The 27437-nt window shown below is 38.7% G+C and overlaps 1 protein-coding gene across 1 annotated transcript; it reads right to left on the minus strand.

Annotated features, from left to right (window-relative positions):
* Window positions 1-27149, minus strand: LOC116307204 (uncharacterized). The gene is made up of 32 exons (XM_031717358.2): window positions 26995-27149; window positions 24531-24656; window positions 24177-24212; window positions 23261-23308; window positions 22662-22703; window positions 22183-22242; window positions 21579-21664; window positions 20164-20205; window positions 19740-19812; window positions 18841-18864; window positions 18290-18313; window positions 16809-17315; window positions 15424-15627; window positions 14411-14872; window positions 14012-14124; window positions 13396-13454; window positions 11798-11940; window positions 10893-11027; window positions 9642-9908; window positions 9242-9346; window positions 8894-8905; window positions 8330-8356; window positions 8162-8182; window positions 7999-8019; window positions 7436-7510; window positions 6872-7030; window positions 5684-5840; window positions 4987-5285; window positions 4510-4673; window positions 3807-3864; window positions 2811-3002; window positions 1-1507 (listed from the first exon to the last, which is right to left on the minus strand). The coding sequence occupies exons 1-32, from the start codon at window positions 27062-27064 to the stop codon at window positions 1224-1226; spliced, it is 4095 nt and encodes a 1364-aa protein (XP_031573218.2). The 5' UTR covers window positions 27065-27149; the 3' UTR covers window positions 1-1223.
* Window positions 27150-27437: the final 288 nt, after the last annotated feature.

The following is a 27437-nucleotide window of genomic DNA, read 5'->3' on the forward strand; positions in this document are numbered from 1 at the left end:
TAAGGAAAGAAAAATGAACAGTTTATTTTCAATGAATATTTGTTTGAGTCGTGTATTTTACAAGTGAGAAAATCTAATCTTTTAAAATTAATGTAAATATGATAAAAGCTATAATACACCCTTGGTGCCTACCACGTGACCACGTGTCAAAACCGCGTGACATGTTGCCTCGCGTGACATCGACTCAGGTCTTCTGGTATTTCATAAAGCAGTAGAATGCACGCAAATAGCTAAATTATTCAATTAATGTCAAATGTTAACCAACTGGTCATGTGATTTTCCACTATCACGTGGTTTTAAATGCCTTGATATACATATTATAGCTCACACGCTTGATAATTTTTGTTAGAAAGAAACCCTTCCCGGCGATAAAATATCGATTAGTGTCGACGAGAAGTCGATTACTTATCGAAAAAGAACCGATTGTCCAAACCATCCGCAGCCTGTATTTTAAAAAGCTTTTTAAAGCTTGAATTGTTTCGCGAAAGCCGCGATGTATACATAACGGCAGCTCTTGTATTAATAGTTATTAATAGTTATTACTATTTATAATAGGATTCACCCTGGTAGCTTTGAAAGTGTTGATTCGATACTTCATCGTACACGTCACAGATCCAAGAGATCTCATTCAAATTGAACAAGCAGTCATAGTGTGGACCGTTTTCACAAGGCAGCCATGTTGCCTGGATCAAAAGAATTTTCCTCTTGTAGCCTCGAATTAACATGGCTTCCACGTGACAATGGTCTATTAGCACTTCCGAGGCGGAGGGAAAAGACTGGGTCGAGTTTGCATTGCAGTGCATTGTGGGACTGCTTTAGGGGACGAAACTAGACGACATCTTGGAAATATGTCCCCTAAAACAGCCCCACAATGCACTGCAATGTAAACTCGACCCAGTCTTTTCCATCAAACTTGGAATTGCTAATAACAACACAGATGAGAGAGCTTAGCTTTTGGATAGGGATCACTCCCCTTCAAACCTTTATAGAAAAAAATCGATTTTTATAAGCTAAACTCAACTTATCTTCAAAGATGCTATATTGATCCCTAGTATCCATAGCAACAGTATACGAGTTAGTCGAATCCGTGGTAACCGTAACCAATAGCCACGGAACGTTTTATAGATCTCAAAAAAAAAATCATGCATCGAATCCAATTCACCCTATCGTACTTATATATTAAAGTACTCGTACTATAACATCTAAAATCCCTTAGCATTTTATTAATGCGAGTTGAGGCTGCGTTTCTCTTTGTCAGCGGACTTCTCATTGGTATTTCTTTTAAAGTGTTCTTTTAAGATACTCGGCAGACTGTCAAAAGCTGCTTTCTTGATCTCTTCGCTTAGCTCAGCGCTTCGTTTTCTAATATGTTTCTTGGCTTTCTTGGCGTCTTCTTTGAGGACAGGAAGGTCGAGGATGGCCTTCTCGGCCTCGGAGGCCTGGGGAGCAACGACTACGTGTGTGGCACCGTAATCCCCGATCTTATGTCGAAGCTTCTTGATGAATGCTAGATGAAAAATGGCGGTTTTAGTAGTTGCTTTAAAATAAATAAGTAAATACAGTTTATAATAGTTCCCTTAACAGTTCCTGCGCCATCTTGAAAGGTAGCCGTACCTCTGCATTGGGGCGAGACGAATGGTGGGCTTGCAATGATAGAGACACGCGAATAATTGTCCAAGGTGTTAAAAAAGGTCTATCATTGCAAGCTCACCGTTCGTCTCGCCCCAATGCAGAGGTACGGCTACCTTTCAAGGTGGCGAAGGAAACTGTGAAGGGGAATATTATCCTTGTTTTACACTCGATTAGTACTTTATAGGTACTGACTAAGCAGCATAAGGGCTATTAGAAGACTTTTTTCCCAATTCGTGCAATGCCGCTGCCCTTCTTGATTACTGACTCATTTAATAATAATAATAATAACAATGAGGTTCTTATATGGCCCATTATCACATTGTCTCAATGCGTTTTACATTGCAGTGGAGGACTTTTACGGGCTGCATATTAAACGCGCTATTAGCAGCCGTGCAGCTTACAATCATGAGTGATTTATTAGTATGTTAGTGTTATGCCTCCACATTGGGATAGGCTGTTGAACCGGGAGACAATCCCCTCTTACACGAATAATTCAACAGGTTCTTTTATGTTCCCCATAACTAATGATAGTCATTTACTAATGGCTAGCCATTTTAACGACAGAATATTTACAAATACCAAAGTAAAGGGGTTTCCCCCGGGTTTTCCTCCGTCCGTAAAACTGTGCATGTGAGTTTGATTGTTGTATGTCGTAAATATTAGCCATTCCGAGATTGAGGAAAGACTGGGTCGAGTTGACATTGCAATGCATTGTTGGACTATTACAGAAGCCATCTTGGAAATATGTCCCATAAAGCTGATTTTACACGAGACGATTTGCAACAACGATTTTTCGTGCAATGCTTTTTCCCATAAATTTTATTAGGTTTTAAAAATGCCAAAGGGAATAAAGGAACAAGCATTTTACATTCGCAAAAGTTTGCCATGTTTTGAGCTGATTTCAATTCATTGCAGATTAAAATGGCTAAGGCCTAAGGCAAACGTCGAACTTTCCATGCACCGAACTCATTAAAAACAATGGATATCAGGTGATAATGAGGCGGCATTCTTTGATGTAATTAAGTTCGGTGCATGGAAAGTTCGGCGTTTGCCCTAGGCCTAACTTTTTTCAGCGTTGCACGAAAAATCGCCGTTCAGTGTTTTTGAACGGTGCAATTTGAATAAGATAAGATGTCGTGGTAGAATTAGTTTTCTTTAATTTTTTTTATATATCTTACCACTAGCTTCTTTAGGTAGATTTTTGTCGATAATTTCCCTGATTTTAGCCTTGACTTCAGACTTTTGGTACTCGGGAACAGAGAGCAACCCCGCAACATCTTCCTTCAACTTTAGAATTGCTTGTCTGAAGGCCTCTATTGTCTTCTTTTCTTTGAAGATATCCAGGATGATTGCCATGGAAGACTTGATACCTAACACAATAAGATAGCCTTGTTAGGACTGCATTATATAGTCACCTCGCTACGCGCGCTCTGATTGGTCGAGAAATATTCTTAATAGGGCACGATGCTGACACAATCTGTGCGGACGTAGCCATCTTTGCGAGTTACACCGTGCGACCTTAACTATATTAGTCCCCTTGCAGTACGTCGGAATGCAGCTGAGTTTGGAGGCAATAACAATAGGTTTCTGATTCTCAAGAGACTGAAATTCGTTCTCCAAATTTAGCTGCTTTGACGTCACATGCAAGGGGTTTTATAGACGTATTTTTTGAATTCGTTAATTACCGCTTTGCTCCTTGATTACAGATTCACTCTAGATCAGGCTCAGCCTTGATTTCGCGTAGAATATTCACGTGTTCCAGTCAAGGTCCGTCAAATTTCAAAGTGTTTGTATTGTTGAAGTTGTGCACTCTTAACTTTACCGTTGGTATTTGTGAATATTTAAACACTGATACGAGGCTGACCCTGAGTAATAAGCCTTTTCACAGTTTAAGAATCGATTCCACTGCGCATGCGATTTTATCCCGAATTTCTACCTTCCTTTGTCTAAACCTTCTTTTGTTCTTAATTAAACAAAAGAAGGTGAGAAATTCGGGATAAAATCGCATGCGCAGTGGAATCGATTCTTAAACTATGAAAAGGTTTATTGAGTTTGCGACCAAGGAACGCAGCGGTATTGTACAAACTGGAAAATGTTACATTATGTCCACAACTTCACACACAACAGATAGACATTTTTCTTGCATCAGAAGACTTTTTTCTGCTTCAACTCACCTTGGTTAATATGATTCTTCATTTTATCGACTTTAGAATCATCCAACCAGATATCACGCTGCAAGTAACAATCATAAAAATCAAAAATTTTGAAATCAGAGAAAAGATTATAAAAAAAAAAACCAGGCATTCAAAAAATGTAATTTTTAATTTATTCTTGATTAATTTTTTTTGTTACTTGGTTTTAAAAAAAAATAAATTATAGTCAGCTCTCGCCTTGGGGACACCACAATCTTACTGACAGCTCGCTATTAGATATTCGACAGAAGCAAAATCCTCGACGAAAAATACTGACAAAGAAATGAACGTAAATTACTGTCGCTAGTGCTGTGACGGTCCCGAGTGTGTCCGATGTAACGAGAGTTGAACGTATATTGATGGTTTTCAACCATTTCCAAGAGAATTAAATAACAAAAGACACGGTGGCCATGTTGGACGATATAACAAAAGAGACTAATGACCAATCTTTTGTTACATTCATCCAACATGGAGGCTGTGACAATTTGTAAAAAAAATAATACTAGTACCATAAACTAGTGTAAGTGACCAGCTCTGTGTATGAGTATATTTCGTATGTTATTCGCGCCAACGTTTAGCTTGTCCAAATATCTTCGTCCTACTGAGTCATAAGTTTTGAGTGTTGTGCTGCAGCCCAGTCGAGGTTGTTTCAGGTTACACTAAATTGAAAATAAAGTTTGCCTACCTTGTCTTTCTTGGTCTTTTCTTTCTCCTGTTCGATATCTCTCTTCCTATTTGTCCTTTTCTCTTTCTGCTTTTCCTCCTCCACAGGTTTTTCAGTCAGTTCACGTCTTGTTCTTATCAACTGCACTCCTTCTTCTTCTTCGTCAACGGATCTGCTCTTTCGTACTTTTTCAAGAAAAAATATTGTTCTGATATTAAATAGATTCGGGGCAGCCATTGTGAGACAAAATTAGATATTTGGCACAAATAATAATACAATAGAAGGGTGAAGCGCCTCAATTTCGCCGACTTTGTCGCCCGCGTTGCCGTCTTGCAGCATTAGGTCCCTAACGTTTGAGGCTTAGTAGGTTATATCATTGATATGGAATCATGCTTCCCGTAAATGAAAGCTAATTTTAACCATCGTTGTCCATTATCACTTCTATGTAATTATCTTGCCTTCCTCAGCCCAAATTCCTAACCGGGAACGCCTTCATACCTTTGTTACTCTTGTCGTTTTCTTTCTTTTCCTCCACACTTTCTTCCTTTTGGGTTGTCTTTGGCACATCGGCTACCACAGGCTTTTTCTCTTGCTTGACAGCAGTTTTTGCCTCAACCTTTGGCTGGTCAGCGGTTTTTGTCTCAACCTTTGTCTGGTCAGCGGTTTTTGTCTCAACCTTTGGTTCCGGTACGGTTACCACCTTTTGTTTTGTGTCTTCAAGATACTTAGTCTCGGGTACAGGTGATTTGTGTTTCTTCTCAATCTTTTTACCCGTGGGTTCCTCTTCAAGCACGGACCTACACCATACCAAAAATTACTCTTTCTAAGGGACCAGTCATTATTTAAGTCAGAGGGGGAGCGGGGGATTGGAAGAGAAAATGTATTTGATGCAAGAAATAATAGCAACCTAATAGCATTCATATTTTTCGGGTACCCCCTTCAATCTTTTAAAAAATTCTCCCAATCCTCCTTTTGACCATTCAAAGCCCCGCACGTACCACTAAAAAAAATTTGAGGGCCCCCAATTTCTCCTCCAGCCCTAACTTTAATCTAACGCTTTTCAATAGCGCAAACGAAATTGTACGAATTGCGCATGCCAGTGCGACAAGACGCAAAAGAGGCCCCCCAAAAATCTACTTCGCCGCGACGAGGATTCGGCGCGTGCTATTGAGGAGCATTGTAATAGTTTTTTTACCTTCGTCTTCTCTTCTTAGCTTCATTGGACTCGCCAGCAATAGTAGAGGTTGTTCGCTTGCGGCGTTTTTTGGTTTTGCTGTCGTCCTTCTCGACGAATTCTCCATCTCCTGACTCATCGATCACCATTCGACGGTATTCGAACTTGCGCTCATTTTCTTCAAGAGACAAATGAATTCGTCACAGTGCGAATCAAAAAACCGTGGATAATAACAATAACGCTTCTGATTGGCTGATTAAGCATTTGTGAAATATTTCTAGGTGCCCAAGGTTTTTCGATTCGCACTGTAATCTTATTCTTTTATAGTTTATACGCTCTATATCGCTAATGATGGGAATCAAGGAAGGTGTAGTGGTAGAGTGAAGTTTTTAAACCCGTGAAATAGATATAAGACTAAGGCTAGTTTATGGCAAACGTCGAATTTCACATAAGTCGAACCTAATAACATCAAAGAAGACCGCCTTGTTATCCATTGTTTCAATTAGGTTCGGCTCATGTGAAGTTCGATGTTTGGCCTGAAGCTAATACACTTAGTAGATCCTAATTCCATTTTTTTTTTTTTCTTTTTTTTTTTGCGTCTTTTGACTATCACACGTTGACTAGTATATTTATTTCACGGGTTAAATGCCACTCGCCTCACGCCCTGGGGGTATATCGTTTGATTCCTGGACTCAGTATCTAATGTTTGTTAGGTCTCTACCTTGGTCTTCTTGTTTTTCTCCCTTAGCAAAACCTAACAACCTAGATTAATCTAACTTAATCTGCAAGTAAGCCATTTTTGTTATATAATCCATTATTGCTACACTAAAGAAAAACTTTTCTCATGCGTGAATTTCAGCACGTTTTTAAAGAATTTTGAAGAGTTTGAGTGAGAAAATATATGTTTGCTTTCTCAAAGTTTACAAAAAAGTTCGAGAATATACTTTTGTCAGACCAAGATACTGTATTAACGAACACAATATGAAAGAATTAGCCTTAAGTTTCAAGCATGGACACTAAGTTTTGACCTTTTGTGAAGTCCAATTTATTAGGCATGTTTGAAAGTCAAATTTACATATGTTTGGACTAATTTGAACACGAATTCAGATCATACGCAGACGTTTTTCACTCGTCTCCATTATTGTATGTTTGTAGTTGTTTATGGCGAAGCTGAATAAATAAAATTAGTCGTAAGTTGTTTGGTTTTACCTGCCCCCTCTTCTTGACTCTCTACGTCACGATACTGCCTGTCATATCCACCAACGTTGCCTAGATAAGAGACCAGAAGATCGCGGCCTTCATTCAAATCAGCTTGGCGCTTCTTGACCTGTAACTCTTTTTCGTTGGATTCCATCAAGTCTTGTGCAGCTAGTATAAGTTTAAGGAAAAATAAGTTATCTAAATAGCGATACTTTATTAACATTCAACATTGGTCTGTCCTTTTACTTTCCAACTATGAGTATACAGGCTGTAAAAATGTATTTGATTTGATTTTAAATTAGGAAAATCTTATTTAAAGTATCTTTGTTTTTAACTTGTATATGGATCGGTGTGTGATTGCTTGTGTTATGTTGGTTTGGTGTTTGGTCGGTTGGTTGGTTGGTGGGTGGGTGGGTGGGTCGGTCGGTCGGTCGGTCGGTCGGTCGGTCTGTCGGTCGGTCGGTCGGTCGGTCGGTCGGTCGGGTGGGTGGGTTGGTGGGTGGGTGGGTTGGTGGGTTAATTGGTTGGTTGGTCGGTGGGTTGGTTGGTTGGTTAAAAGGGAAAGAAACATACCTCCTAAAGCTGTGATGGCCTTAGCTTTCTCTTGCTCCAATTCTGTTTCCGCCATGCGTTTTTCTTTCTTTCCCTCTGGAGATTGAAACAACATTATAACATCTAAACGACTTAACACTAAAGGATAAAGGAATGGATGGATAGTTGGGGTGGAATGTTGAATAAATGGGAAGATAGACGAATGAATGGGTGGATTAATGAATAAATGGATGGATGAATGAATAAATAGATGTATGGAAGAATGAATGAATGAATAGATGGATGGATGGATGGATAGATGAACAAACGAATAAATAGATAGATGGATGAATGAATGTATAAATGAATGGATGGGTGAATGAATAAAAAAATGAATGAATGAATGAATAAATAGATGGATGAATGAATAAATGAATTAATGTATGAATAAATAGATGGATGGATGATAGGATGGATGATATATAAAGATCCTCATTAATATTAATAGATGGATGGATGGGTGAATTAATAGATGGATGAATGAATGAATAGATGGATAGAGAAATGAATAAATGGATGGATGGAACTGTTAAATAAATACTTACGAGGTAATAGTTTCTTGGCAGCTGTAATAAGAAAAATAAACATGTTTTTTTTAGTTTTAATAAAAACTCGTGCAGCAAAAAAGTCCTTTCTTTCTCTCTCATTCCTTCCTTCTTTCTTTTCTTTCTTATTTCTTTCTTTTGCATTGTGTTATTTTCCTCTTACCTTTCAAGGCGGCTTCAGCAGCTTGAAAAAAGAGGGGGAAAATACGTTTAGAAAATAGCTCAGAAAAAATAATTCGCAGTGAAAAAAGAATAAGAAACAACAGTAATACATAAGGACCATGAGCATTTTGTGGGGGATGGAGATGGGTGTCCTTTAATTTATGATTACCTTTCATGAGATGAGTTGCAACTTCGACTGAAAGAAAGCAGATTTGAAATTATTTTCGGTGCAGTTTACCCTGGATTCCAGGAAGGAAGGAGATAGAAAAGGACAAAGGAAAGTTGGTAGAAAAGAAGGAAGGAAGGAAGGCAGGGAAGGAAGGAAGGAAGGAAGAAGGAAGGAAGGAAGAAGGAAGGAAGGAAGAAAGGAAGGAAGGAAGGAAGGAAGGAAGGAAGGGAGGAAGAAAGGAAGGGAGGAAGGAAGGAAGGAAGCGAGGAAGGAAGGGAGGAAGGAAGGAAGGAAGGAGAAGGAAGGTAAGGTAGTAGGAAAGGAAGGGAGGAAGGAAGGAGGAAGGAAGGGGGAAGGAAGGAGGAAGGAAGGAGGAAGGAAGGAAGGAGGAAGGAAGGAGGAAGGAAGGAGGAAGGAAGGAGGAAGGAAGGTTGTAGGAAATGGAGGAAGAAGGGAAGGAAGGAAGTACGGAAGGCAGGAAAAAGGGAAAAAAGGAGGGACAGAGAGAATATACAAAATAAAGAAATAATTTAAATAAAGGAAGAAAAAAACAGACCAACTTACCATGACCTTCATCTGAAAATTAAAAACAAAAGAAAAATAAATGTTAGAAATATTCCATTTCTTACCAAAAGCTATGTATTTCAAGTCACAGAAACTATCCCTAAGATTATCCTACACAGAAAGCCCACCGCGTCCTGCACTTTATGTTAGAAAACCTTAGTTTTCATCTTTCTTTCCTCTAAAAAAATTAAAATTGATAGCGTGCATTTCCTTCCCCATGAGAATGAAATGTCAAACGATGTTTGTCTACTATGTTCGTTAACAAGACAAAAGACACCAAGACCAAATGTTTTGTCAAAGTCCACGAAAATGGCGGCTATGACGTCACATGCACGTAACGTAACTCACCAGTTATCTTCTTTTCTGGGTCTTCCTTCGCAGATCCGTCATCTTCTTCGTCTTCATCGTCGTCCTTGTTATTCTTGAACTCGGCGACGTCATGTTTTTGACCATCTGCAAGAAAACAAATGCCAACCAAGGGTTGTGATAAAAATTTTGCTTTAGTCACGAAATAAATATAAAATATATGGCTTGCGTGTTAATACCACTTGTCATTTCCTAGAGTATTATTTCTTTGTTTAACGATTGCGCATGAGAAGACTCATGAATATGGATACAATTCAAACGAATAAGCTTTTTTTTCCATGAGAATGATACGTGGTCTGAAATGGAAAAACATTACCCCCAAGCTGAAGAGCAAGATCGGCTTTCATGTGCTGTATTTTCTATGGTATGGGAAGTATCTTACCAATGGAATACACAGAGCTATGCCAGAAAGAACCGCAGAATCTTGATTTATCGCCGTAACATTTGCTGCTGCATTCGCTGTCATCGACCATGCCGTATTTACCGTACTTGTTCCCGCAGAAGCAAAGATAGGCATACTGAAGACCTGCAAACTTGTACCCGGCTAACTTGCATCGACCAACGCACCACTCAGGTGTCATGGCGAACTTGGAGAATCTGACAGGGAGATCGCGTTCTGGCTTTTTGTCTCTAAAGCAGCCTTGGTAAGCTATGGAAATGAAATAAAAAGTTACCAACGTGATTAAATATGAATTTTTAGATGCACAAAGTCGAACAAGACCCTTGTTTAAGCTCAAAAACATATATGCCTACTCAGCATCATTAAGGCATGGCTCTCAGATGAAAATCTGTTTGGCTATATCATAGCCAGTTTTCTACGAATCTTCCCCAAACTTGGCAAGTTAATGTCTTTTGTAAAAAGAAGGAACCTTAGAGCCTTGGTTACCATGGAAACTAAGTCACGTGACCACAAGGCCGCCATCTTGGATTTTTAAACAAATCGTTTGTAGTCGGATATCTTGGAAATTATATTAAATTTAATTTTTAGAATATTTTCTGTATTTTCCAAAAAATTAAAAATATTCTAAAAATTAAACTTAATATAATTTCCAAGATATCCAATTAGATCCATATAGGTATTGCAAATATAAAAAGGAATATGGATTTTCAGGACTTTTGAAGTAGTTTCAATACGACTACAAACGATTTGTTTAAAAAATCCAAGATGGCGGCCTTGTGGTCACGTGACCTGGTTTCCATGGTAACAGATATGCGGTAATTGCTTGCCTTGAAGAATTACTACTACGAGCCAAATTTGGGAAAGATTCATAGTAAACTGTCAAAGATATGAATAAATAACTGATTTTCCATCACTTCCTCAAAAGAGCCATGCCTTAATGGTGCTGAGTATTTCAAAAAAAGGTAATAGGCGAAAAGCGATAGGAGATAGGTCATTCCAAGATCCAAGAATAGCTGAAATGACTTGTGTTTCTGCTTCTTGTTCTCGTCAAGAACATGGACCTTAGTGTTGAGACTGATTCAATGGTGTTTGTATTCAACGAAACCATTTCCATGTCGGAATGGCCTGGCGCCTATCGCCTTTGACGATGACAACATTTATTGAAATAGGTGTATGCAAGCAGGCAAGCAGGCAAGCATGAGGACATCATGTATAATATATAGCAACACTTACATTCCGATTCAGAATCCAAAAGTCCACTGCTTTTGTGTTTCTTAACAGTTTTCTCTTGTTTCTTTGGCTCCTTTGAAGGTAACTTGTCCAGTTCTTTTTGCCTTGGGACGAACTGACGACGGAAATGTTTCATCCCTATATGCAATAAAAAAAGTATATTGCTTGCGGTTCTGTATAGTATTTTCACAATGTCTTTATTTTACATTTGATAAGACGGTCCGGCCCAAACCAGATGTTTGTATTTGATTTGATTTTTACTTAGAGAGGAGAATCTGAGAACCCAAAGTAAAACACTCGGAGCGCAGGAGAGAACCGACGAGCAGCTCAAGTGGGAATGAAACAATGTGATTGGCTGAGTTTAATATGATACTGATTTTCATCACTCCTGATCGGTTCTATTTGTTGAATTATCTTTCCGTAAACATTTGACAATTATTCGCCCAAGGCGAAGTGGATATCGGGACTCGCGTCTCGGTAAATATTCCCCAATATTCACTGAGGCTGAGGCAAATGATTGTTTTAGTGTAAATACACAGGGGATTCTTTTAAAAAAAGAAAAAAAAGAAGATAAAGACACATATTTTCCGGTAACAGCAACAGAGCGGCTGGCCGCCATTTTGGATTATCGCTCGAGATGATTATCGTGTGATAGTGTGAGTTTCTCGACCAATCAGCGCGCGAGATTTTCAATAATCACCTGTGTATTTTTACTAATGATTGAGATTGGTAAACGTTAGAAAAGTGGTTCCAACAATATGATTGGCTGAGGTCAATATGCCACTGATTCTCCTTACTCCTGATTGGCTCTAGTCTTCCGTCAACATTTATTATGATTGGTTAATAGTGTAAAAGTGGCTTCAGTTAGAGAGTCTGAACCGTAAAAAGAATCTCGACGGTTTACTTACCATTTCTTAACAAGGTAGAACTGAAGACTGGCATGGCCTGAAGATAGTTGTTGGAAATGGCACGAGATAGATATCTGAGGGCGCCATTCTCAGCCTGGATGAACTGCAGCTTGAAATTTGCTGCTGTTTTCATATCCTCTTCGCTAAAAAAAAAAAAGTTATTTTCAGACACAAATTCATATAAATGTTTTAAATTTTTATTTTTATGCGTTGCCGAGTCCCCCTCGTGCCAGGTGATCTCGTTTTGACAGCCCATCAAAAACCAGCCAATCATCGCGCAGGACGATATCTGATCAGGAAGTCCATCGGAAAAAACATGGCGACCGAAGTCTGAAAAAATTGCTCTGAATTTCTGCTTCCTTCCCCACCTACGTTATAGACTAGCAATATATTTAAAATTCTACCTATTCTTAAAGTGCCTATCACCCTTCTGACAATATTCTCAGTATTGATTCTACATGGGGTAAGATGTTGAATAACCCGAAAAAATTACATAGTTTGAGTGCAGCTTCTTGAAATTATAAAGGTTTTTCCACGCCGTATGCTAATGCTGTGACGTATGAGGAGTAATCATTTAATATACAAAACACTACTGGTACAGATAAATTAAATTTGAAATACGTCATTGTGTTCCCCATTACTCTTATAGAAATGATTGCAAGTTAGTTTTCCCATAGAAGCCGGTGTTTCGAATTACGAGGAACAACAAATAACCATAAATGCCTCCTCATACGTCACAGCATTAGCATATGACATGAAAAAACCTTCATAATTTCAAGATGCCGCACTCAAACTATGTAATTTTTTCGGGTTATTCAACATCTTACCCCATGTAGAATCAATACTGAGAATATCGTCAGAAGGGTGATAGGCACTTTAAATAACGAATACCTATGGGTCAAATGGTGCATTGTTATTTTCTTTTTCTTTTCTTTTCTTTTCTTTTTTTCTTTTTTCTTTTGAATTTATCGTGAAATGATAGCTCTTTGTTCGCTGATAAACAACGGGAGTAGGACCGCCTGATCAACTACAACAATCCTTTGCCCGCATTTCCAGAGATCACCTTGTGAGAAGCTGATTTCGAGTATACGACACACTCCTCATTCCACACTCACTACCACTACATTTATTGTTTTATGCAAACGAATCTCAACGCATTAATATTGATCTTTGGGGAGGGAGGAAAAATGGAGAAACCGGAGAAAACCGTCGTGCCAACGTAGAGGACAACAGATCAAACAAACTCTATTGAAATGACGTCCGTAGGACTTGAACCAGCGATCTGATCCGTTTGGAGAGTGGTGAGCAGAGTGGTGAGCAACACGTGCGTAAAGGTTCTAAATTCCGAAATGCGAGCATAAACAAGGGCGGATCCAGCCAAAATGTTAGGAGTATCTATTTGAGTTAAGGAGGGGGGGGGGGGGGCAAGGGGGGAGGGGGCTAATTGAGTTTCTTCCGTCAACACAACGGAAAACAATAAAAAAAGCATCTAATTCTTCAGTTTTGGTTCTGGATCCGCCCATGACAAAAAGCTGGCGCGAGAAGCACGTTCGAGACCATGTTACGCTGGCGAGGAATATTTCTGTCAGATGACTAACCTGAAGCTTGTGACTGTTGCCTTGGAGAAGTTAGGATCTTGTGTGTAAGCATCATAAAGCTTGAAGAAAGTTACAGACATGTGTTAGTGCCATGGGGTGCATGTGATATAATGGCCGCCATTTTTGTTTGGTTTTAGCGTCTGCACTTCAGGCTATCACATTTCTTATTATAATTTCTCTGATTACCGCCATTTGAATTGCTACGCGGCCACCCTAGACAAATATCGCGACGTGCATTATGCAATAGACTGCCGTAAAGCAAACACGTTGACAGCATTTGCACGCGTGTGTGATTCAAAAGGCGCCAAAACTTGTCGATTGTTTACGAGCCACACTCACCAGGCCTATCCGGCCCGACCCAAACGCGTGTAAATGACGTAAACGTATTTGATTGACGGCAGTCTAAATTTCTTTTAATTGATATTTGCGCACTAATTAATAATTAATTAATACTTAATAACTCAAACAAAGAACCTTATACTGAAGAGAATGACACATGGTCTGAAATGGAAGACATTACGCCTAAGGTAAAGAGGTATATCTAGAATACCCCTTGACAGAAGCAAATGGACTTTAAGAATAGACCACTGGTAGCCTAGCCAATCAGAATACTTACTGCTTTCTCGATCTCAGCTTTAAAAATCTTGTACTTGGCTGAGTTCTTGTTGCGGTAGTCTGGGTGCCAGTTTTGCTTGAATCTCAGAGAAGCCTTGATTTCGTTGTTCTCGTCTATGAATGATAAAAAATGAGGATACAAAATATAATACTTAAACCTGCGCGCGCAATATACCATTTGTACTATCAAGTCAGCTGACCTTACCACTTTAAAACGCGAACAGGGGCTGAAACAGACACTAAGAAAAAGAGGAGTATTTTTATTTCAAAAGTTTAGTGTCTTGAAAACGTTTCCAAACAAATCCTTGTAATCTATTTAATCTTGGGTCCTTTTTGAATCAAGACGATTTAGAAGATCGTTAGTTGTCGATTAATATGGGTGTGTTTCTTTGAGCCTCACCTGTTGGCCAGTCGAGGAAAACTCGGCATCTCTCTGTAGCATAATCCGAGCAGTCGCTAGGCATTGGTTTAAATGAGCGGCCAGTGGCCTTAGCCATATCCTTCTCCTTGTCCTTTGGTTCATCTTGCTTTGGCGGATAGATAGGTTGCAATGCGTACCCAGATTGTTGAGGGTACCCAGAATGGGGTACTTGAGGTAAGAGTGGTGCCATTGCCATGTTAGGCTGAGGGGGCCCAATGCCGATCCCTGCGGGATTCATAACGGGACCTCCAGGGGAGCTGAAACTCATTGGGGTTATGTGTACTGTTGCACCAAGGGTATTCAGTGTCACTGGACCATACGCAGGTTTGCCTTTGCCAGATTTGACGTTAACTCCAGGTCCGACATTACCTCCACCTCCTCCTCCTCCGCCTCCTCCTCCGCCTCCTCCACCACCTCCCAGCCCTTCTTCTCCACCAGTTCCTAAGATCAAAGATAATAGACTTATTTAATCGATTTGAGCGCAATGTTTTCCCATCTTAAGCCATGTGTCGTTCCCTTGAGAATACGTTCACTTTGAGTTGTATCGATATTCATGTACCTTCTCATTTGCAACCGTTAAACAAAGAAACGATGCTCTAGGGAATGACAAGCGGTATAAACTTAAAAATATATATATACGCCGAAGGTAAAGTGGTCTATTTTTAACTAAACCTATACAAACAACAAGGGGTCTAGCGAGGTCTTGATTACAGAGGCTTTGCACCATCACTTGATGGTAGCCATGACTGGGGGCAGGTACAATTGAATCTGGTCTAATCTGATTTACACTAGAAAGGATTCAGTTTCCCAGGGGGAAAATACTCTATTGTTGTGCCCCTGTCATGGCTGCCATCACGTGATGGTGCAAAGACTCTATATAGAGAGGGGTCAATGTACCTTTTCCCCGCCAAATCCACAGGAATCCCGCATGACTGAATTAAATTTTGGGGTCGAAAGCAAACTTTTTCACCGCGCTAGTGCAAACCACTTACCAGCTATTCCTTCTTTAAATGACGACTGGTGATGAATCCAGTGAGGATGCTCATAATCGACTTCGTTCTCGGCACCAGGTCCCTCGTATTCGTATTCTGAGTCTATTTCTTCAGTTGATGGTATGTCCGGTGTTTCTGCTGCTGTAGACTCAGACGACGAAGAATCTGTAGAATTCGACGAATCATCGTGCTGTTTGGAAAGTGCTGGGGAAAAAACACAACAATAAATCAACGTACGCAGGAAACAGGAATAACTGTAGAGGGACATCAACCCCCCTTCCTTTTTCCCAATCGATTTACAGTCAACTCTCGTTACAGCGGACACCCTCGGGACCGTCACTTGGTGTCCCTATTAAATAGCTAGCGTCCGCAATAGCGAGAATTAAGTACCGACGCTCATTTCTTTGTGAATATATTTGCCGGGGATTTTTCTCCAGTCCGTAATAGCGAGTTGTCCGCGTAACATCGGGGTGTCCGCAAGGCGTGAGTTGACTATACAGTGGTAAGCTTAATAAAAGGTGTAAGCTAAAAAAGAGGTTTGTCTTATTTTCTAGAAAGTAGTAGGCACGTGATGTTGATACATCACTGTACCTAAATAAATCATATTTATTTCACTCCCTCAATTTCAAATACCGTCCATTTGCTGGGTAAGGTAAATATGGTAAATGTACGACTACGCATTTTTTACGGGCTCAATCAAGACACCATTTTAAACAATAAGCTACTGTTCATGTATCATGGATATGTTCATGTATCTAGGATTCGTGAATGTTGTGAGCCTCAGTTATGGTGTACTCAGTCGCAAAGCGCATGCTCCCTTGATACCAATTGTCGATACTCCAGTTTAGAATTCTCTGCAATCTCGTACCCAGAGCCTGCGTTTCTTCTGGCAAGCGGAGAAGAACAAGGGGCTCTCCCCATTTTTTCAGACCAGGCTTTATTGGACTTCCGTTATAAGAGCGCACGCTTTTAATGATTTGTCAAGACATTAAAAAAATATCTTCCCGATTTCTAATTTTCACTTCGGAAAATTGCGCATGCGCCAAAAAATGGATTATTCCGATCCAGATCCCTCGTTCTTCGCCGCAAGCCACAAGAAACGTAGGTTCTGGGTACGAGATTGAATTTTTCGCCGTACAGGGTTAACCTTGATTTCTTATGGAATTACATCCCAGTAAAGGTCCGTGGAATTTCAAAGAGTTCGTATTATTAAATTTGTGCACTCTTTGCTTTAGCACTGAAATGGGGCTAACCCTGTATAAATGAGTGTGTGGTCAAGGAACACAGCGGTTTTTGACTAATTCGAAAACGGTTGATTTGTGATGGATACAGAGGGGAAAAATTTTTTTATCTTGGACTTTCTACAGGAAGCCCGAGTAACTTACCCGGGTGTTTATCGTGGACATTCTTGCCTCCCTTCTTCTTTTTACCCTTGGCAGCTTTGCCCTTTTTGAGCTTCTTGAGTTTAGGTTTCCCATGACTATGATGGCTACCATGAGCGTGCATCGTCGCTGGGTGTGGCTTGTAGACAGTCTGAGGTGGGACGACCCCGCCATATGGGGCTGGATACCCGGCCATACCGGGGTACCCGGCAGTTTGACCATATCCTCCGGGATAGCATCCAGGTGGGCTACAAGGCGTTTGCCCAGCTCCCATACCACACTGTGGATTGGTGCAGGGTTGATACGGCATTTGGTGCATCATTTGTAAACCCCCGGTAGTATCGATATGGGGTGGATGGCAGATGATACGGCAGTTGATACCGGCTACGTTGATGTCGTAGCACCTTGTTTTGCAGAACTTTTCCTTAGCTGCCTTATCGTCTAATGGCATGTCCAGTTCCTTGGTTTCAGACGACTTATTCTTGGCAGTAGAGTTGTGAGAAACGCTATCTGTCAATTAAGAGGAAATGTTTTTCAATAATGAGAAATAATGGCAAAAAGCGCCAAAAACTAGACTTTCATATGAGTTTTGATCCCAATTTTTGTTTTGGGCTAACACTCAAAACGTCTTTTAAACAGCTAGAAACTGATGTACTATGATAAAATGCCTGTTTGAAGCGGTATTTTCAATTGTACAAAGATGTTTTGTTGCATTGGTTTTAAAATGTTGCATTGTCAGGCTTTTTTATAGAAAATATATGGGAAATAAGCAAATGAAGGCTTAAACCTCATTTTCGAATAAAATGTTTGCTTTGGGTTAACACTTTGATTCCACTTTCATCGGTCATCTCCACTTCCAAACAAGTAAAAGTTTCTGAGTAACAAGATTTTAACCTTGTACAACAGCCTCTCTTCAAGAAAATAGTTTTTGGCGCTCACTGCTTGAATACCAAAAGAATTCTCGCTTAAAAATTATAAAATAACTACAAGAGTGATTACTCGAATTACTAAGGGACTCCTTTTGTGGGTTTTTTACGTGGCGGCCATGTTTGTAATAGGTCAATTGCATCATAACGTCATTTACTACCACTACCAGACTCCCTTGCACACTTTCTTTTGTTCAGTTAATTAGCACCAATTGTCTTACTATTCTCATGAGGAAATACAAATTTGAATAAGAAAGAAAATTCGCGAAGCAAATTTTCAGTCGTAGTAAAATGACGTCATCATACAAACCGCGGGATATTGAACAATAGATTCCACTACGTGTAGCCTAGCATGCAAGTACTTGAGAATAAATTATGCGGGTGAAACAAGGATTTTATTCTCATTAGAATAAACATGGGTGCCGTGTGATAAACGTCCATTGCTAATTAGGCTAAATATGGCGCCCTCGCTCGCTGATTGGTTGTTGTGTGTGACGTCATGACTACAAACTTGGGTTGAACAAGAAAAATTTGATTTTTTTAAAGCCGACATCTCACCTGATAACATTGCAGCTTTCTGAGCTTTATGTTTAAAGAGAAAATATTTAGATAATATTAGTTAATTAGTAATAAGTATGGTTAGCATTAGATTCATTTTAATGAAAAAGAAAACAGTTCTTTTTACTTTCCATCCTTCCCTTCTCTTTCAATTCCTTTTACTTTACTTTACTTTTCTTTCTTTTTCTTTTTTTTTTTTTTTTTATTTCTTTCCTTTCCTTTCCATTTCTTTCCTCTGCTCTGCTCTGCTCTGCTCTGCTCTGCTCTGCTCTGCTCTGCTCTGCTCTGCTCTGCTCTGCTCTGCTCTGCTCTGCTTTCTTTTCTTTTCTTTTCTATTCTCTCCTCTTCCCTTTTTCGTTTTATTTATTTATATTATTTTCTCATCCTTTCCTACTTTCTTATCCTCCCTTCACGCTCCTTATCTTTGTCTTTACTTTTTAGTGCAACTTTTAAACAGATCTGGTTCATAGCTTAATGACAATATTATCATTCTCTCACTGCATCTTTATAGAATACAAAACAAATCACAAAATTTCGTGAAAAATGCTAACCTTTGAGCTTGTTCACGAAATCACCTAATGTTAAAGTTAATAGAATTATCCATTAGAAATCATTAATATGAATTAATATAGATAGAATAATTATGTGTTATGAGAATAGATTTCTTGATTAGTTAAGCTTGATTCTCTTCGTCTTTATCCCATTCTTTTTCCATTTTATGCCCTTTTCATTTTCTCTCCCCCAGTCCCCCCGCCCCCGATTCATTTCCTTAAGTGGACCTTTCTCCAAGCCCTCACGTTCGAGCGGAGAGCCTGGCTCCCCTGACTATTAAACTAAGAACCTTTTACTTTTTAGGACTTTTCCTACAGCCTCTATAATGTCATTATTTCTCTTTTTTTTCCAATTATTGGTTGGACCCTTAATGGATTTTTTACTGCAATCCCCACTCACACGTGACCAACTGAAACCAAAATCACAAACGAAAAATTGAGTTTTGGTGGACGTCAATCAAAAGGGTTTCTTAACATGTCTAAGGATTCCGACTCCGAATTTCAAACGCAAAGCTAAAGGTATTGACTTATCTGATCTTAAAGAAGATTAAATCATAGTCAATACCGATAACTTTGCAGTCAAGCCATTGAGATTCGGAGCCGGAATCCTGTGAAATTTTTGAGAAAATATATCCAGAGTGAGAAATTCTCAGCATGAGATAAGAGCAACGGTTTTTGCACGTGCGCACGTGAGTATTAACGCCAGCCCTGGTGTAGAAACCAATAAAAACGATAGGAACCCTTTTGATTGACGTCCACCCAAACTCAATTTTTTGTTTGTGATGAAGGTCTAGTTGGTCGCGTGTGACTGGGAATCGCAGTAAATGGTAAATTGTTGTTGTTTCTGATTGTTTAAAGGTACATGACTCATGAATGCAATCCCGTGTTTTTTTACTTACTGTTATAGATCATGTTGGAGAGCGAAGTTTCCAAGTCCACGATGCGCGAAAGAGATTTGGTGAACTTAGATGGCTTTAAAAAGAAGAGAAGCTCCTATCAATGTTTGCGATACATATTTTTACAAAGAATAACTTACAAATTTCTCGCGCGATGATTGGTTGTTTCTTATCATCAATAAGAGGACAGACAGATAAAGCCGACACCAACGAGCGCGCACTCTTTCCGTTTTTTGATTCGATCAATAAAAATGAGAAGTTTTCAATCGTTTTTATTATTTTAAAAAACAAATAGACATTAGTATGTATTTTATATGTCTGTTCTTTTATTGACGATAAATTTCGTCATCACACTGTCATCGGCTACACCCCGTGGATCCACACTACTTTAACAAGACGACATAAAATAAAGAGTTCAAATACTCACTGATTGGCTAACCAGCCATTGGACGAAGTCGTACATCTTTTCCTAATTATGAAAATAAATCAAAAAGGCTTTCATTGATTTTAAGAAATTTTTGAAACAATTTATAGCATATTGCTACTTCTAAAGATAAAGATATTAAGATTTATTGCTCAAGCTCTGAGTCGTATGTGAGTAAAGTCAGTGATTGTTGGTTCTCTCCTGTTCTTCGAGGGCTTTTCGCCAGGTTCTCTGGCTTTTCTCCCTCCGTAAAAATAAACATATCAGCCAGGTGAGTTGCAGTAGTCGGTAGTAGTGTTTGTCCGAGTAAAAGTGCATCAAAATGGCGGAAATGAACTGTTATGTCTTATGAATATTAATCATCATGTAACCTGAGCGCATGCGCAGTAGTATGTTAGAGATTGAACCTCGTGTAGCTCTCCGCCATGTTGTTGGCTAAATAAATAATTGGATTCAGAGTTCTAGAGTTCTTCTTTCGACTTTACAGACACAGCATGAACCCAATATTGATACGAGATATACTAACCCTCTATGAACCAGCTGAGTTGCTCGTTTCCCCCGAAAGGAATTATTAACTATTCAACTTTTTTTGGTCCATATCAAACAATCAGTGTCGCTTTCGCGGGCTTCCTGTGGTAAACAGCCTATCAAACAACGGTCACCCTGTGTCTCTTCTCCAGTCTTTTCTTGGACAAAAAACAAATTGGCCGACGTAGAAATGTGTTTTCACTCGAATTTCTGTAAGTTTGGATAAAATTTACCTCAAAAAAATGGTATTTTTTGTGATACAAACGTACCTTAAACTCCAAATATGGTAAGTAGTTTCCATATATGGACATAGAAAATGGCTGAGCAGAAACGACACGTTTTATAGAGCAATTTCTTGCTTTTACATAACACTTTTGTATGAAGGAATAAAAGTTTTGTTTCTTCTGTACCGTTATTTTTTTCATTGTTTTGTCAGTGAGTGGCACGCAGAATAATGGGAAATGCTAATAAAAATAACAGGCCGAATTCTCAATTCTAATTGGTTGAGCTTGAGTTAGTTCCGAAGGTCAACTCAGCTGGAAAAGATTATTAGCATCATTGCATCGTCAACTTGTAAGAGAATGGCGTTTTATGAATGTTAGTTCTAATAGTTCCTCTTTCGCATTCGATGCATACCGGTCTCTTTGAAAACCACAGACTCATTTGCACAGACTTAGCCTCGTTTATAAGTCCGGTATTCACAAATACCGTAAAAAGTCTGTGGGATTTAAAAAACATTGGTATTGTTCAACTTGCACATTCTTTACATTACACAGTTGACTTTTGCAAATAATTTGCCCTTAAGCAAGGTTAGGCCTGTGCAGATTAGTCTTTAGTCATGTGTCACATCGGTATTTGTATATAATCACGTGACTTATTCTTTTTCTTACGTCGTGATCTTTAATGCTTCTTGTTTCTTGGACCTTGGGTTTTGTTTCTTCAGGAGCATTGATGGCGCTGAATAGATTCTCTAATTCTGTAAATAAATCATAGCGTGGTCAAGTCTAGGTCACAATTGGTGGCCTGCGATGCATCCCTCTTCATGAGAATAAAAAGACAAATTACGTGGCTGCTATTAACATTACAAAAGACACCAAGACCAAATATTTTGTCAAAGATCAGCAAAATGGCGGCTATGACGTCAGATATCAATTTTTTTACATATCATGGGAATTGAAATCTTTCTTATGTAAAACGATTGCTTGTTCCTGTCATCTAACATGGCTGCCGTCAGATGATGATGTAAAACCTCTATTGGGCTGGGCCCGGTTGTATGAAGGGTGAATAGCGCTATCTGACGGATAAATCTTATCCAGTGGATAAACTGATTATATAACAGCATCGACTTATCCACTGGATATGTCAACCGGGCCCTGGGGAATAGACCCCGGAGATTGACATAATCACCATGGTAACCCAGGGAGCCGTAGTCGGGATGTGGGTCTTACGTCATTGTTAGTGTTTATAGTTGCCGTTGTATATGTCGTTCGTTACCTGCCCTGTCCGCATCAGATATCTTGGAATCCCCCTTCCAATCGTCACGAATGATATACCCTGCAACAACACGTCTTTTATAAGATCAACACCAAAGAGCAAAAGACCTTTCTTGAATTCACGTCAATGACCAGGAAACAATGGTTCCAAGCTGAGGATAGACTTGATGTATTCATACATTTACTGTATTTTATCAAGCTCAGCCTCTACTTGCAGCATTAGACCTTTCTTGAATTCAATTCAGTGACCAGGAAACACTGGCTCCAAGTTGAGGATAGACTTGATGTATTCATACATTTACTGTATTTTATCAAGCTCAGCCTCTACTTGTAGCAAAAGACATTTCCTTACTTCACTTCAGTGACCAAGAAACAATGATTTCTTATCAAGTCCAACCCCGCTATCTTGTGTACAACTGTTTCGTGTTCACTCAAGCAAAGTTCCATACCACCAGAAGCAGCAGTGTCATCAGTACTTACCTTTATTATCGGCTCCATTATCATCAAATGATCTCTTTTGCTCTGCGACAAAAAGAAAGGAAATAAGATAAGTTCGATTCTTGTCAACCTTTTGAGAAAAGTATGCCAATTCTAGGCAGAGACTGAACACTCAGGGCAACAACGTGGGCACATTATATTTCATTCGGGTGCTATGGTCATTAAGTCACAGGTTTAATGTCCTCCTGAAGCTTTCAGAACCATACTCTTAAATGAAGGAAACTGTCCCTAATTCGATACCTCTGGGTTTTTGGCCAAAGACATGAACAAGTATCAATTGCCCTATTTTATAATGACGTCACATCAAAACAAACTATTGTTTTAACGCTATAGGGAACATGGTCACTGGAGGGGGATGGGATGACAACAACACATCTTAAATCACAATGAAATTTGGTTTATGAGCTGTTGAAGGCAAGAACAACTAAATATTACGCTAAATATCTCGAAAGAAGAGAATTAAGCTTAAATTTAACCTAAACTTCTATCATTTTATCCTATGTAAACAAACTGTGACGTCATTATGAAATAGGGCAATTGATTGACGGAAGGCAAAAACCCGTGGTTCATTATTTTCTTACCATTCTTTGTGTTAGCAGATCTTGAGAGAAGAGCCTGGAAGAACTCATCTGGGAAAGTAAATAGACTTATTAACTTGGGGGTGATGGCAATGAGAACAGTAACAACATTAACTGTAGCATCAACATACGAAAAACAACAGCAGCAGCAAAAACAGCAGTAACAACAACAGCAACGACATTAACACATCAAGTTTAACATCAACAGCATCAATAGCAACAGAAGCAACAGAAACAGCAACAGATGTAATAGCAATAGAAGCAACAGCAACAGAAGCAACAGAAACAGCAACAGAAGCAACAGCAACAGAATCCATAGCAAAAGAAGCAACAGCAACAGAAGCAACAGTTACAGAAGCAACAGCTACAGAAGCAACAGTTACAGAAGCAACAGCTACAGAAGCAACAGCAACAGCAACAGAAGCAACAGCAACAGAAGCAACAGCAACAGAAGCAACAGCAACAGAAGCAACAGCAACAGAAGCAACAGCAACAGAAGCAACAGTTACAGAAGCAACAGCTACAGAAGCAACAGCTACAGAAGCAACAGCTACAGAAGCAACAGCAATAGAAGCAACAGCAACAGAAACAGAACTAACAGCAAGAGTTGCAACCGCAACAGAAGCAACAGCAATAGAAGCAACAGCAACAGAAACAGTAACAGCAAGAGTTGCAACAGCAACAGAATCAACAGCAACAGAAGCAACAGCAACAGCAGACATAGCAATGTTTAACAGCAGCAAGAGCAATAGCAACACCAACAGCAGCAGAAACAACATCATCGACGACGACAGCAACAGCCTGAACAGCGGCAATAACAACTGAATGGAAGATGACATGTATGTAAAAAAGCATAAACGTTGTTCAATTAACAAAAAACCCTCGTCAACGACACTTGCGCCTAAATGGTCTATGTTACCTTCCTCATGGGCTCTTCTTGATCTCTTTAAATTCTCTGTAATTAAAAAAATAAACATGAAATATATCGTGATTATCAATGGAAAGGTGGGCTCGTTTCCTGGTGCTTAATAGGTCAAACGTCGAACTTCACATGAGCCGAACCTAGAACATCAAAGAAGACCGCCTTGATATCCATTGTTTCAATTAGGTTCGGCTCATGTGAAGTTCGACACTTGACCTGAGCCTTAGAGTAAGGTCAAACATCGAACTTCAGATGAGCCGAACCAAATGACGTCAAAGAAGACCGCCTTGTTATCCATTGTTTCAATTAGGTTCGGCTCATATGAAGTTCGAGGTTTGATCTGAGCCTTACCCTCCGTTGATCTCTTCTTATTATTGTTTTTCTTGTGATGTTCAACTGGCTCCTCATTTTCCAAGTCCGAACGAAGAACTCGAATAAGGGTCCTGTCGGAGTCACTGGAGTAAGCCGATTCTTTCCCTAAGGCGAACCAAATGGAACGTGAATCAGTAGTAATAAAGAATAATTATAAATTTGCAATTAGCTAGAGGAATTATGTTTTAGTCAAATCCACCTGGTCGGTCAAATATGTAAATGCAAACAAGTGTTGAATTAAAGTTAAATTTAGTGTTTTGGTTTTCAAAGCCCGCACTTTTCGAGACGTTACTAGTAGGCTATAACTTATAGCCTAGCTAGGTCATTCAATCATAACGCATCATTGATGATAGACCGATAGTTGGATATTTGGCTATAATCTGTTTAATCTGTATAAAGTGCTTCGTGTTCTTGTTCTTTGATAGTCTTCTTCTTCTTCTTCTTCTTCTTCTTCTTCTTGGGAAGCATGGGTGGCGTAGCGGTGAGAGCGCGCGCCTCACACCAATGCGAGCCGGGTTGGAGTTCCCACGAGCTCGGTGTTGTATGTGAGTTGAGTTGTTTGTCGGTTCTCTCCTATGCTTCGAGGGTTTTCCGGGTTTTCCTCTCTCCTCGAAAACCAACTACTAAATTCTAATTCGATCCTAGGAGATATTCACGATAGGGATAACCTCAATATCTCCTTTCGCACTCACTGATGAGAATAAATTATTATTTTTTCCCTGATCTTCTTCTTCGTGTTTACTATTATCGCTAAATCAACAGTTATTTCTTCCTCTTCTCCTTCTTAAAATTTCTTATTCATCTTCAGTTTTCTTCTTCTTATCATTATCATTTTCTTCATCCTTGTTGTTACTCATCTTGACGTTAAGTATTCTTGCAACGAGCATGTATTCCTCACCAAAAATGTCCAATTATTCTATCACTATTTTCTATCAACACTCTTCTTCATCATTAGCATTATCATCTTCTTCATCTCTCGTTTTTCAAAACCTGATTTTCATAGTTAAAAAAATCTATACTGCCTAATTCCTTATTAGCTTTTCATTTAACATTTTTGAATGCTTTTTGAGACAGATTTTAAGCTGCATACATGAATAGTTGTTACAAATAGTGTTACGACGTATAAAATACGAAATATGGCAAACTTATCTCCTAAAGCGAAAATATTTATTCTAAGCAACACCAAAGTGGAAATATAATAATCAAAAACCCATAAAAGCTTCTTTAATTCATTCATTTTCGGTTATTTTATTTACTTCTTAATAAAAAGATAAATTCAAATTTCATTTCCTTTTCAAAATTTCAACCAGTTCATGAGATAATTTTATGGTTTAAAAATAAATTCTATATTGAAACACAAACAAATCGCCTTGAGTAATCGTTCCGTGATAGCTTCTCGCCTTTGAAATCACAATTCCAAATGTTCCAACAAAAAAACACAAAGTTATAGCATGAACTGTTTTCTATTTTATTTTTTTTTAAAGCGGACTAAATGATATCTTCAATTTTGAAAGATTCCGATAAATGTTATATTTAATTTTCATGCACTTCTATTGTTTTTGATTCTCATTTATTTAGAGATTAAAATGTTTTGGACCAAAAACAAACGATGTACAAATGTGAAAGGAATGTACCAATAACAAAAATATAATTTTATGCAATTGAAAGTAAAATTATAAGAAAAAGCATTTAATATCAGACAAGATAAAAACTGCTATTAGTTATTACGAATTAAATATAGTAAAATTTACTATGCAACTGAGTTTGCGAGGCAACTATCGGCATTTAAAATTAGTGGCTTGAAAGACCTATGTAGGCATCGGAAAATAGTTAATTCTATGGCTAGAATCTTGAATATACTAAATCATAAGAATTATTCGAGTTCGGAGAAGGGATACTAGATAGCTGTTTTGGTTTCGCTATAGATTTGGAGGTGAAGCGTTTTTCGTGAACACCAAAAGAAAACGAAGCAAAACATAAAACAAATCAAACATAAACATGGGAGTAAAATACACGCCAATATACGAATTTACTAGAAACACAAATTATTTTCTATCATTGAAATTAAGTTTGCATATTTATGTATTTGCACGCGTTTATATGTTTTCTCTCGCTACGGACTCAAGATATGAAGTTTGCTCATTCAACCCAGAAAGCAACAGGTAGCTCAATGAACTAAAATCGATAAGCAAACTTCAACTTTTTCCAGCGGATTTTTAAATTTGGAACTAAAAACCACGAGAAATTCATATATATTTAATGATAATGAATTTGGATCTTTCTTATCGTAAGAATGAAATGAAGAAAATTTATGAAGAGATTTTGTTGCAGTTTATAGGAAAGATTATGTCATTGGCAAGCATAAGTTAGTGACATCTCTCGGATGGGTTCGCTCAGCTTGGTCGAAAAAATACAATAGAGGAAAAAATAATAAAATACTTACTTATCGAAGGCTTTGCCGATACAAAAGCGACCAAGATCCCTAGGGCTAGAAACCCTAAAAATATTTTCATTCTGTTTAAAGAATGTCCCAAAAAAACTTGGAAGCTCTACGATCAACGATAGACCATCCCGTTCTCGCTACTTCCGATGAGCGATCACGAGATCTTGGCTCTGATTGGCTATTAACAGGAAGGGCGATCTCACTCATGAATATTAATGAGATGGAGGAGCCGGGATCAACAGGTACTGGATGGTGATTGGTCAGTTCTAATGAGGTAATTGTTTCTTAGTGATAACATGACGTTAGAGATTGGGAATTTAGTTTTTGATTCATTTTTGGAAGTTTACTTGCTTCAGGAAAGAGCGAGGTCACAAAATATTACAGATTTTCGTCCTTTGATTTTAGCTTTTTCCCCGTCTAATTTGAAATATATGTACAAAAAA

The sequence above is a fragment of the Actinia tenebrosa genome, unplaced genomic scaffold (assembly GCF_029948245.1).
Source record: "Actinia tenebrosa isolate PJP-AT-01 unplaced genomic scaffold, QUT_ActTen_1.0 PGA_scaffold11__36_contigs__length_13525064, whole genome shotgun sequence".
Lineage (NCBI taxonomy): Eukaryota > Metazoa > Cnidaria > Anthozoa > Actiniaria > Actiniidae > Actinia > Actinia tenebrosa.